The 12016-nt window shown below is 41.4% G+C and overlaps 1 protein-coding gene across 6 annotated transcripts in view; it reads right to left on the bottom strand.

Moving 5' to 3' along the window:
* Positions 1-12016, bottom strand: part of adgrb2 (adhesion G protein-coupled receptor B2) — a 207110-nt gene that overhangs the window by 92697 nt on the left and 102397 nt on the right. For 5 of the 6 annotated variants that reach the window (XM_066717238.1, XM_066717235.1, XM_066717234.1 and 2 more), the window contains exon 5: positions 6483-6647. The exons of the other annotated variant lie outside the window; for it this stretch is intronic. In XM_066717238.1, coding sequence (XP_066573335.1) covers positions 6483-6647 — 165 coding nt within the window. The remainder of the gene's footprint in view (positions 1-6482; positions 6648-12016) is intronic. 6 annotated transcript variants of the gene reach the window in all.

The following is a 12016-nucleotide window of genomic DNA, read 5'->3' on the forward strand; positions in this document are numbered from 1 at the left end:
CATTCCACTGTCAGGGCATATAACTGTACATCCTGTATGTAGATAACATCTTCGACTCAGACAACTCCAGTCTCTGTGATGCTGGAGCACTGCTTGACTTGTCTTTGTTAATAACAGTAGCTAATATAATCCATGGTAGAGAAGTGAATCTTTGTTGTTTTTTTTTCCGTTTTTTTTTTGCTCTTCAATGCATTGTTTTGATTGACAAAAAGAGTAATTGCAAGTGGCAGAATGAGGATGAAAATGCCTCAAGGAAGATGAGAGTGTTAGGAAATGTTAGTTGAGAGCATTGTACTGTACTGTACTGTTGGAACTTGACGAAAAACCATGCGAGTGTGAAAGAAGGAAATACTGCGTTGGATCCCTAGATTAAACCCCCTGGAGTGGAGGCACTCTGCAGCTCACAGCTATTACAGAAGTGATTTCCAGTTAAACATAGTTTCGCCATCATGTGTGTGGATGATCTGTGTGTGGAGCAGTTCCTTGACCCTAAATTAAACAACCTAAAGTTTTACATTGGTCTGGCCCCAGCGTGTGGAATTGTAATTCGTTCTTCAAATAGGAGACTTGCAGAAACAGAGCAGGTAAAGAAGAGAGGTGGAACAACCCACCCACAAAAGAAAATACAAAAATAAGAAAACTGTTAATGTTGATGTTAATGACCCCCCCCTCAGTAAACAAAGAAGAAAAAGATTCAGCCACCTGGGGCATTACATAAAGGTTACCCAACGTTACATCAGCTGCTCAGAAACAAAATGTTCCAAAAATATAAATGTAATTTACCCAGATGAGCTCTAAATGTGATGTAATGAGCCCTGTGAGATCAAATACATCATCAAACTATACCATTGAATAGGAGGGGCATGTACAAATCTTAAGGATTAAAGATCTGTCTGACGATTAATTGTTTTCCTTTGAAGTAAATGTTATGTGCAGAGCAGCTACATGTGGTTTAAGACTTGCAGGTTTTATCTTGTATAGGAATGAACATGCGAGTCTTACACCACGTGCAGCAGACAAAATGGATAAAGTGCAGGATGCAACACCAGTAAATGCTTGATTTGAGGACATGAATTCCAGCAATGTTTCAGACCTTCATGAGGCTTTAGGGTAAATCCCGTCGGAAATCCAATGAGATCCAATATCTTCTCTCAAAACAATTGGATAATACAAAATGGGATTTTATTATAATACTGTATAGACCTATTTCTGCTTGCATTGGTCATGATACATATTACTGCTACTAAAAATAATAATAATTGGTTGTTTTTGGTGTCTGATAGGACTTTTAAAATACAAAATAACACCTACTTCCCCCGCTGACAACCAAGTTTGTGTTGATTTCCGAGACATCTGCTGCAATGTAGGCCGTACAGAATAGAACTACACCATTGCAGAAATCCACGTCAAAAATAAAAAAGTAAATTAAAAAAGAAAGTGAGGACATGGCACGAGTTAACGGTGCAAAGCCAAGTGCAGTCATTAAAAGTGAAAACGCAAAAAACAAATTGTAAGCAATATCATGCACTAGCAGAGCAGTGCACAGACACTGATAACTGAACGTGTCTGAGAGAGAAAGACAGAGAGAGAGAGAGAGAGAGAGATAGAGAGAGAGTATAGTTGTACAAAGTGGAAGGAAGCATCCCTGTGTGATCAGACACACACGCAACCACACATACACACACACACACGCAAATGCATTAGAGAGAAACAGTCACATCCACTCACTCCAGCACACAGCACCACGACTTCTGTTGTTTTTCAAAGCTGAAACATGTTAGATCAAATATGGCATTGCAATCGGCAAATTGTTTTTTTTTTACTTAGGTTTCCCCCCCGTCACCCCAATTTCCGGTTTCTTCTCTTTCCCTCTGTTGCAACACTCCAAACAGGAAGCACAAATGAATGATTAGAGGTTGTCTGGCACAGGACTGTCTAGTGCAAAAGGGAATGGAACCTTGACTCTGCCAGCCCGTGCCATTGTGAAACTTTGATCCTGAACAGTAGATCAATTCTTTACGTTGTCCTTGCTGCTGGAGATCAATTGAATTGGTGAGGATTAGTGAGGACAATGCCTTGCAATGGAATGGCATGGGATGGATGGGTTGGAATGGGAGAGCCAGACTGAGACGCTACATGGAAAAGAGGCTAAGGGCTTTGTTCATGCCCGCCTGCTTTGAACTGGAGACTGACCCCAGCAAGGCCTCTCAGTCAATCACTTCCCACACATCATTTCTCAAACAGCGTGTTTTACCTACACATTTGATTTCAAGGGGTCATGCTTTAATGAATTCACTGCTAACAACATTGGATACTTACATTTTTTTTTTTACCTCTCATTAACGGTAAGTCAGCAGAAATAAGCAATTTATTATTTCTTATTGATTAGTGTTTAGTACTAATATGTTGCACTAAGAGCTGGTCCAGTATTGATTGGATCAGTATTATTGGTACTTGCTGACAGTTAACATTTGTATTAACCCAAAAAAAGAACGGAATAAAACTATTTAACCGCAAAACACTGGAAATGTATGCAATATAGATACACATTTATGTTAACAGCTGATACATAAATCTGAGTGTGATAATTGCTATTTCCACTAAACTGGATAACAGCTCAACATTTTCCTGCCAATAGGAAAGACTAAGACCACCTTACTCTACTTACATTTAGTACTTATGGATCATCAGTCAGAGAGTAATTTAATAATTGTATGAAGTTATTAACAACAATGAAATAGCATTACAGACAGTACAAGCACCAGACCACACACACTATACAGCACGCTCTGTACCTTCCAGTTGTAAGTAGCAAGACAAGATGCTTCAGTGAATTGTCTTCTATAATTTATATCCTTTACATTGTATTTATGAATATTTTAATGCTTATTTATTTCCCCCATTCAACAATAAGGGCTATAAAAAACACACCACAATAAGAGTGAAGCGACTGGTGACAAAAATAGTAGTATCTTGTCAGTTATTTTTATCCTGTGATTCATCCCCATTAAGTGTTCTTTCTGTTCATGCCATCCAAGACACTTTATCTGTTTCCTTCTCACTACCCCACCACCCGAGACATGCCCCCCCTGTGAGTCATTCAAAGCTTTCAAAGCCAGTACAGCAGCAGTGACTTAAACTCCATGGACAAATGCTTCGATGAGATGTCACTGTCGATGTCTGATATTCAGCGAGTATCAGACATTGGCCAGGACACCCAGTTGCAACACTAGTCTTCGGGACGCAGCTTGGTGCAGCTCTCTTCCACTGTGTGATGTGAATCTCTGTAAAAACACGCTTCACACACCCCACCTCGCCGTGGCAGAGCAAAATAGCTGTCTCCGTAGGATATGTCACCAGGGAATTCATCCAAAGCATGAAAACACACTTAAAAAAAACACGTCTGATGTTTACCTGTCTGTTTAACAGCATCTGAAATGGTATTGTTTCAAATATTTGTAAGCATTCAATGAACAGTCCTTACGTCTCTTGGCATTACCCTTCTTTTGAAAAAAAAAAGGTGTTGAAATAATAATAATTAAAGAAAGATGATTTTAGTTTTGTGTATATCTGAACACATTGTTTGCCTGCTCAGACATGCAAATTAATGATTAATAATATATGTATACATATGACAATGTACATTGTTCAAAGTAATAATATTGAAAGCAGAACTGCAGGGGATGCTCATTCACAATCAATTATTCAAATGATTTATTTCCCATTAATGAGTGCAGGGCTGATTGGTGAGGGCTGAGTGACAGTTTTTGTTATACAGCAGAGGGGAAAATCTATAATAATAATAATAATAATAATAATAATAATAATAATAATAATAATTATATAATCATCATCATCCCATTATGAAGTCATTGAAAACTTGGATTTACAAAACAATATATAATCTGCTTTTACTGTATCTAGACAGAGAGAGACCTAGCTAGCTATAGAGAGAGAGAGTGGGAGAGAGAGAAAAAGTCTGGTTAGACAGATAGCCAGACTGTTGGATTGATAGAAGATAATAAAACGATAAAAAAGACAGAAAGACAGAAAACACAGAGAGTCAGATGGGGTAGACAGACAGCAAGAACCAGGCACTGCGCAGAAGATTAAGCCAGCACTTTGGACTTGGATGGGCAGGGCATGTGCTAAGAGAGTCCTCTGCGCTCACCCTCAGACACACTGCACAGCACGCTAGAGGACCAGGGAGGTTTTCACTAGCATCGCTTCCCTTCAGTTATGGAGGTCAACTTGGTGTCTTATGTAAAATCTCTTGTTCCTTAAGCTCTGCAATTGACTTGCATCTCCGTGACTTGCTGTCCTTGCAAAAGCCCTCACTACTGCCTCACTACACCAGTCATGGGCTTTAATCTACTGTGAAATGTTGGTCTACTTGTTCCCTGGAGAGAGTGACAGTGCCCTTCATGCAGACTCCTAACCTTTAAGAGTCCTAATCCAAGCCCCGAGGCTGGCCGTGACCGCGCACCTCACAGCGTCACGTACGGAGACTTTGGCTTCACACACAACTCAAACTTTTGTGTGCGAGTTTTTTGTGTTGTTTGATTTTTCTCCAATGCAAAAATTCCCTCTGTGTATTTATTTCTCCTGTCCAAATCAACACATTTGTCAAAAAAGAAGTGAATATCACCTTTTGTGCCAACATTTTTGTTGTTGTTGTATATGCAGTTTTTAAAACATTATAGGAATATAGGAGTGATTGGTGTAAAAAAAAAAAAAAATATATATATATATATATATATATATATATATATAAAAAAAAAACAGATTTTCAGCCCACCTCTGTCTGTTGGTTTTATACACAGCCCATTAAAGAGCAGCTGTTGAAAGCCAGTCATCAGGACTCTCATCTCTAAATTGCGTTAATCTGCAGGGGCTAATGGACTGCACTGGGGACTGACGTCTTTAAAAAAAACACACAGAAGTCGTTATTGGTGAACAGGGAATAGACAGTGTGTTTCTTGTAACACAGACACCTCAGTGGGGGACACTGCAGCCAGCTGGACTTCATGTCATATATGCCTCTTTGCATCGAATCACAGATTTTATTTATTTATGTTGTTGTTTTTTAACGTCAGAGGATGTTGAGCCAGCATGGTCAACAGGGTCATCTGAAGTGCAGCAGAAAAAAGGCAGAAGTGGCACTGTATGGCTTCAGGGCACTTTTTAATGCATCCAACATGAGAACAACAGACAGAAAAGGTTACTGTACGTCCAGGGGACTCTGGCACTGCTCAAATGGGCAGCCTTCTCACTGGGTCGTAAACCAAAGTAACAGCAGACAAATTGGATTCTCCCTCATTGAGGATTTGCAGTATGGTGTCTAAACTACCTTTGCAAGGAAAATATTACAGCCCAGGTTGACAGCAAAGCCTACACGATAACATCCATGTGAGCCAGTGAGGTAAGCAAGGACCCCCCCCCACCTATGCTCCAGTGCAAGTTTGTGAGAGTAAACCTCCAGGGATCCTTGGTTGAATGACGGACAGCTGCTCCTACTCCCTAACTGAAGAACATAAGGAATATTACAAACACGGAGGATAATCTGCCAACCTTGTTCACTTTCAGCGAGGCATCTCTCGACCCCTGAGGATCAGCTCCCACAATGTGGCTCTGGAAGCTTATTCTGCACAGCTGGCGAGTTACGAGTGTGCCGAGTCACTCTTGTTTTCGTGGTCCTGGCTATGAACACTGGCAGAACATTTTTGACATCCTTTGCCTAAACGACGCATTGTTTTTTAAAAGCAGCACTGTGTGTTGGCAGTCGGCAGTCTTTTACAGATAGGACTGTGGAGTCAGGGTAGCGTAATGAGAAAGGAAAATACATTGATAAACTAAGAGAAAACTGCACCAGTCAACCAAAATATAGTGTGGCTGAATCAGCTGCATGATGGACTAAAATAGACAATTTGAAGAACGTAGGAAAACACACACACACACACACACACACATACAATACCTAAAGACCAGTTCCTGGAAGTGACCCTACTACCCCAACTGATGGTAGTTTGCGGTTCTTGCTATTGACATAATTGCATTCATTTGAAGACAGGGTTGAGGATATTTAGTCTATTGCTCTTTTTCCCCATACCTGCGTGGCGATGACAAATGATCTACTCAAATAATCTACCATCTTTCCCATACAGTGTCGCCATTAGAGAAACAGCTATAACCACAATAACAATCACAGAAAGGTACAAGACTCCTTATGAGCACCGAGGACAACTTGAACGCAAACAGTAATAAATAAATCAATCCAAACAAACACAAAGAAACACAAAATAGATACACGGGCGGTACGCACAAACGTGGATAGCACCTAACGGAACGGGACAAACAGAGAAAGAGAGTGAGTTACAGAGAGAGAAAAGAGAGCGAAAGGATGAGTGAGAGAGAGAGAGACAGAGGCAAGAAGTGGAGGTGGGAGGAGGAGGAGGAAGAGGAGCAGGGGTGGTGGTACTAACCAGGGCACACTGCGATATTGCAGAGCTTTGATTGCACCTCAGGCCCATCACAGGCCTTCCCTCCATGCTGCGGAGCCACGCAGATCCGCGATCTCGTTCTCGAGCCTCTGCCGCAAGTAACCGAGCACAAGCTCCATGGAGACCACTCCTCCCACAGCCCGTGCACTGCAATACACCACAATAGACACCGGGGGGGGGGGGGTGGGTATGACGGTCAACGGCACGTTCTCTGTCTCTCTCTCACACACACACAGTGCCCGCCCCGCCCACACAACAAACTGCACTCCTGTTAGTGTGCTCTGCCTGAGGGCACAAATGCATCCCTCTTTGGTGGGATACACTTGAGGAGAACATTGTTATTAGGATTGTAACTCTATTTGTTCCCGCATTAGGTGCTACGACAAGGTGATTTGTTTTAGTTTTTTACATGTTTGCACCTAATGTCCAGTGAGAATTATCAGACAGTGAAGACATATCTTTAAATGTTAATCTCAGGTGGACATGGTGTTATTGATTTACAGGACGCATTACTGTATCTAAGTAAATATTTCTATGTAGAAGGGCTCACACAAATAAATAAATATCTTTGAAGCTCAGAGATCACTTTTAATAAAATGTTAATCGATACAATACATGCATAAATCTACACATGCATTTGCCAAAATTCACATGCTTGGTCTGTCAAATCGTGTCTGACAACAAAATATAAAATATGCACTTTCACGATATAAATTAATTAAAATGACTGTCCAGGATGCACAATTAAAATAACGCAGGCAGTCAGGGTGTTTCTTTCCGTTCCTGATCAGGAATTCATAGCCAATATAAAGCACTTAGTGCATTGACTTTAGGATGAACAATGAAATGTCTGCAGGAGAAAAAGGACATTTTTCAAAACTGTCGGACTGATAATAAAGAAAACATTTGAATGAAAGAATCATAATTCTTGGTTACAATTCTGTATTAAAATCAATGATCATATATCCAGTCTTTTAAGACCATAAGAGCAGCAAAGCAATGGAGTCCCTCTTTAATAATCCAGTCATCGGAACATTTATTGCTACTCTTGTGAATTCTTAAGTGCACTCAGAGGCAAAAGTTATATCATGAATTTATTTACTTGCTTGCTTCTATCTGTTGCCCTCATGCCTGCATGGAGCAACAACGTGGAGAAAATGCTGTGGCACTGTTTCGCCAACAGAAGGCAGCTGCGCTGATTTAGGATTGAGCCCCTGAAACCCCCCCCTGCCAATATGGATAACCAAAAAAGACTCAGACGAGTGCATTAGATGAGCATCGGTGTAGGCATCTGAATTATGCATGTTGCTAAATAATTGATCTGGCCCTGCAGTACAGTATAGAGCACAAGACTGAATGCTTAAACGAAAGGAACCTATAAAGTATTTGCAGAAGTAGACAGATGCGGAAGCTCGTTCCCAGACACAACAGCCTCGTTATCGCAGCACGAGCAACAAAAAGGCCATTAAAACAAAAAACTAAAAAGCCCTGTTCTTCCAGATCAACCCCGGACTGCATTTCGATCAGACAGAGACAGACTCTCACACACACACACACACCTTTCTAAAAGCATGTCACCTCTTTCTCCCTTTCGAGGTTTCTTTCTTTCCTCAACAGCAGCTGGTCCCAGTTCATACATTCAGTTTTTTTTTTTTTTTAAATACTACACACTCATCACTTTGGTTGACTTTGCTGATGACCTTTAGGGGTTTTAAAGCATTTTAAATCCTATATCCCACGTGCTTTTATGTTCAAGGCTAAAAAGTGAGGAATTATACCACCCTCATATAAATGATACACTCAGCCGAAGGATTAGACCAAGTTCTGTTTGCAGGACCATGATGTCCTGGAATAACATAAATCCACTTCTGAGAACGTCTCACTAACGCATTTACACAGAACAGCAGGGCTATGTATATAGAGATGGATAACAAATTCAACATGATCTTCAAGATAGACAATCATGTAACTTCAGCTGACCTGGTTTGTCTTCATCCTTAAGGAAGATGTTAATGTCAAATATCATGTTGTACTGGACAGAGGCACTTGATTTGTATTTATTTACTAAGATCTCTGAATTCAGGCACTGAAAGGCACTGTGGTTTTGAACAGAAATTTCAATTCAGGCTGCAGGCTTCATATATATATATATATATATATACACACACACACACTACCGTTCAAAAGTTTGGGGTACTTGTTTCCGAGTTTGAATAGGAAATATAGCAAAATGAATAGGAAACATAGTCATTGACAACGTTAGAAATAATGATTTTTAATTTAAATAATAATAGTGTCCTTCAAACTTTGCTTTCGTCAAAGAATCCTCCATTTGCAGCAATTACAGCCTTGCAGACCTTTGCCATTCTAGCTGTCAATTTGTTGAGGTAATCTGAAGAGATTTCACCCCATGCTTCCTGAAGCACCTCCCACAAGTTGGATTGGCTTGATGGTCACTTCTTACGTACCATACGGTCAAGCTGCTCCCACAACAGCTCAATAGGGTTGAGATCCGGTGACTGTGCTGGCCACTCCATTATAGACAGAATACCAGCTGACTGCTTCTTCCCTAATAGTCTGAGCTGTACTTTGGGTCATTGTCCTGTTGTAAGAGGAAACTGGCTCCAATCAAGTGCCGTCCACAGGGTACGGCATAGTGTTGCAAAATGGAGTGATAGCCTTCCTTCTTCAAGATCCCTTTTACCCTGTACAAATCTCCCACTTTACCACCACCAAAGCACAACAGACCATCACATTGCCTCCACCATGCTTGACAGATGGTGTCAAGCACTCCTCCAGCATCTTTTCATTTGGTCTGTGTCTCACGAATGTTCATCTTTGTGATCCAAACACCTCAAACTTAGATTCATCTGTCCATAACATTTTTTTCCAATCTTCCTCTGTCCAGTGTCTGTGTTCTTTTGCCCATCTTCATCTTTTCTTTTTATTGGCCAGGCTGAGATATGGCTTTTTCTTTGCAACTCTGTCTAGAAGGCCGGCATCCCGAAGGCGCCTCTTCACTGTTGACGTTGAGACGAGTACTATTTAATGAAGCTGCCAGGACCTGTGAGGCGTCTGTTTCTCAAATTAGACACTCTAATGTATTTGTCCTGTTGCTCAGTTGTGCACCGGGGCCTCCCACTCCTCTTTCTATGCTGGTTAGAGCCAGTTTGCGCTGTTCTGTGAAGGGAGTAGTACACAGCGTTGAATGAGATCTTCAGTTTCTTGGCAATTTCTCGCATGGAATAACCTTCATTTCTCAGAAGAAGAATAGACTGACAAGGTTCAGAAGAAAGTTATTTGTTTCTTGCCATTTTGAGCCTGTAATCGAACCCACAATTGCTGGTGCTCCAGATACTCAATTAATCTAAAGAAGGACAGTTTTATTGCGTCAGTTTTCAGCTGTGCTAACATAATTGCAAAAGGGTTTTCTAATGATCAATTAGCCTTTTAAAATGATAAACTTGGATTAGCAAACTCAACGTGCTATTGGAACACAGGACTGATGGTGGCTGATAATGGGCCTCTGTACGCCTATGTAGATATTCCATTACAAATCAGCCGTTTCCAGCTACAGTAGTCATTTACAACATTAACAATGGCTACACTGTATTTCTGATCAATTTGATGTTATTTTAATGGACATTTCTAAGTTACCCCAAAGTTTTGAACGGTAGTGTATATATAAAATATACTATATATATATATATATATATATATATACACATGCACATTCTTACACAAAACTATTATTATAACATTGCCCACCCAGTCAGTTATTTCTTAAAGTGATCTATCAGTCCCCTAGTGCACCAGTCACTCTCCCAGTGCACACATTTAGTGAGGTCCGCAGGCTTGCCATAGCAGACAGGGAACTGCATCCATTCTTTTATTTCCACAGGAAATATATGAAGGACCCCACAGATTCAGGGGGCTGTGGAAGGTCTTTTAGGGGTCAATGTCTCTGTAGAGTTCAAGCTGCCTTTTCTTGGGGCAGACTGGTATGAGGCGTGGACCTTCCAGACAGTCAACTCAACTTCACGCGAGAGCCAATTGAAAAGAAGTGCCTCACGCAGTGCTTTTAGTGGCATATAATCACGGAAAAGCATGTGGGCCAGTGCAGACACACTGATCTGCATAAAATATAGGGCAAGCCCCACATTATACATGGCAGCTTTGATCTAAACCCTGCCTTTTGTTCTGTGCATTACTGCCACTCCTTAGGCAGAAAATGGATAAATATACTGTATACTGTATATAATTAATACAGTGAGGGAAAAAAGTATTTGATCCCCTGCTGATTTTGTAGGTTTGCCCACTGACAAAGAAATGATCAGTCTATAATTTTAATGGTAGGTGTATTTTAACAGTAAGAGACAGAATAACAACAAAAAAATCCAGAAAAACGCATTTCAAAAAAGATATAAATTGATTAGCATGTTAATGGGGGAAATAAGTATTTGATCCCCCTATCAATCAGCAAGATTTCTGGCTCCCAGGTGTTTTTTATACAGGTAACGAGCTGAGATTAGGAGCACTCTCTTAAAGGGAGTCCTCCTAATCTCAGCTCGTTACCTGTATAAAAGACACCTGTCCACAGAAGCAATCAATCAATCAGATTCCAAACTCTCCACCATGGCCAAGACCAAAGAGCTGTCCAAGGATGTCAGGGACAAGATTGTAGACCTACACAAGGCTGGAATGGGCTACAAGACCATCGCCAAGCAGCTTGGTGAGAAGGTGACAACAGTTGGTGCGATTATTCGCAAATGGAAGAAACACAAAATAACTGTCAGTCTCCCTCGGTCTGGGGCTCCATGCAAGATCTCACCTCGTGGAGTTTCAATGATCATGAGAACGGTGAGGAATCAGCCCAGAACTACACGGGAGGATCTTGTTAATGATCTCAAGGCAGCTGGGACCATAGTCACCAAGAAAACAATTGGTAACACACTACGCCGTGAAGGACTGAAATCCTGCAGCGCCCGCAAGGTCCCCCTGCTCAAGAAAGCACATGTACAGGCCCGTCTGAAGTTTGCCAATGAACATCTGAATGATTCAGAGGAGAACTGGGTGAAAGTGTTGTGGTCAGATGAGACCAAAATCGAGCTCTTTGGCATCAACTCAACTCGCCGTGTTTGGAGGAGGAGGAATGACCCCAAGAACACCATCCCCACCGTCAAACATGGAGGAGGAAACATTATGCTTTGGGGGTGTTTTTCTGCTAAGGGGACAGGACAACTGCACCGCATCAAAGGGACGATGGACGGGGCCATGTACCGTCAAATCCTGGGTGAGAACCTCCTTCCCTCAGCCAGGGCATTGAAAATGGGTCATGGATGGGTATTCCAGCATGACAATGACCCAAAACACACAGCCAAGGCAACAAAGGAGCGGCTCAAGAAGAAGCACATTAAGGTCCTGGAGTGGCCTAGCCAGTCTCCAGACCTTAATCCCATAGAAAATCTGTGGAGGGAGCTGAAGGTTCGAGTTGCCAAACGTCAGCCTCGAAACCT

Source organism: Amia ocellicauda, chromosome 11 (assembly GCF_036373705.1).
Source record: "Amia ocellicauda isolate fAmiCal2 chromosome 11, fAmiCal2.hap1, whole genome shotgun sequence".
NCBI classification, from domain to species: domain Eukaryota; kingdom Metazoa; phylum Chordata; class Actinopteri; order Amiiformes; family Amiidae; genus Amia; species Amia ocellicauda.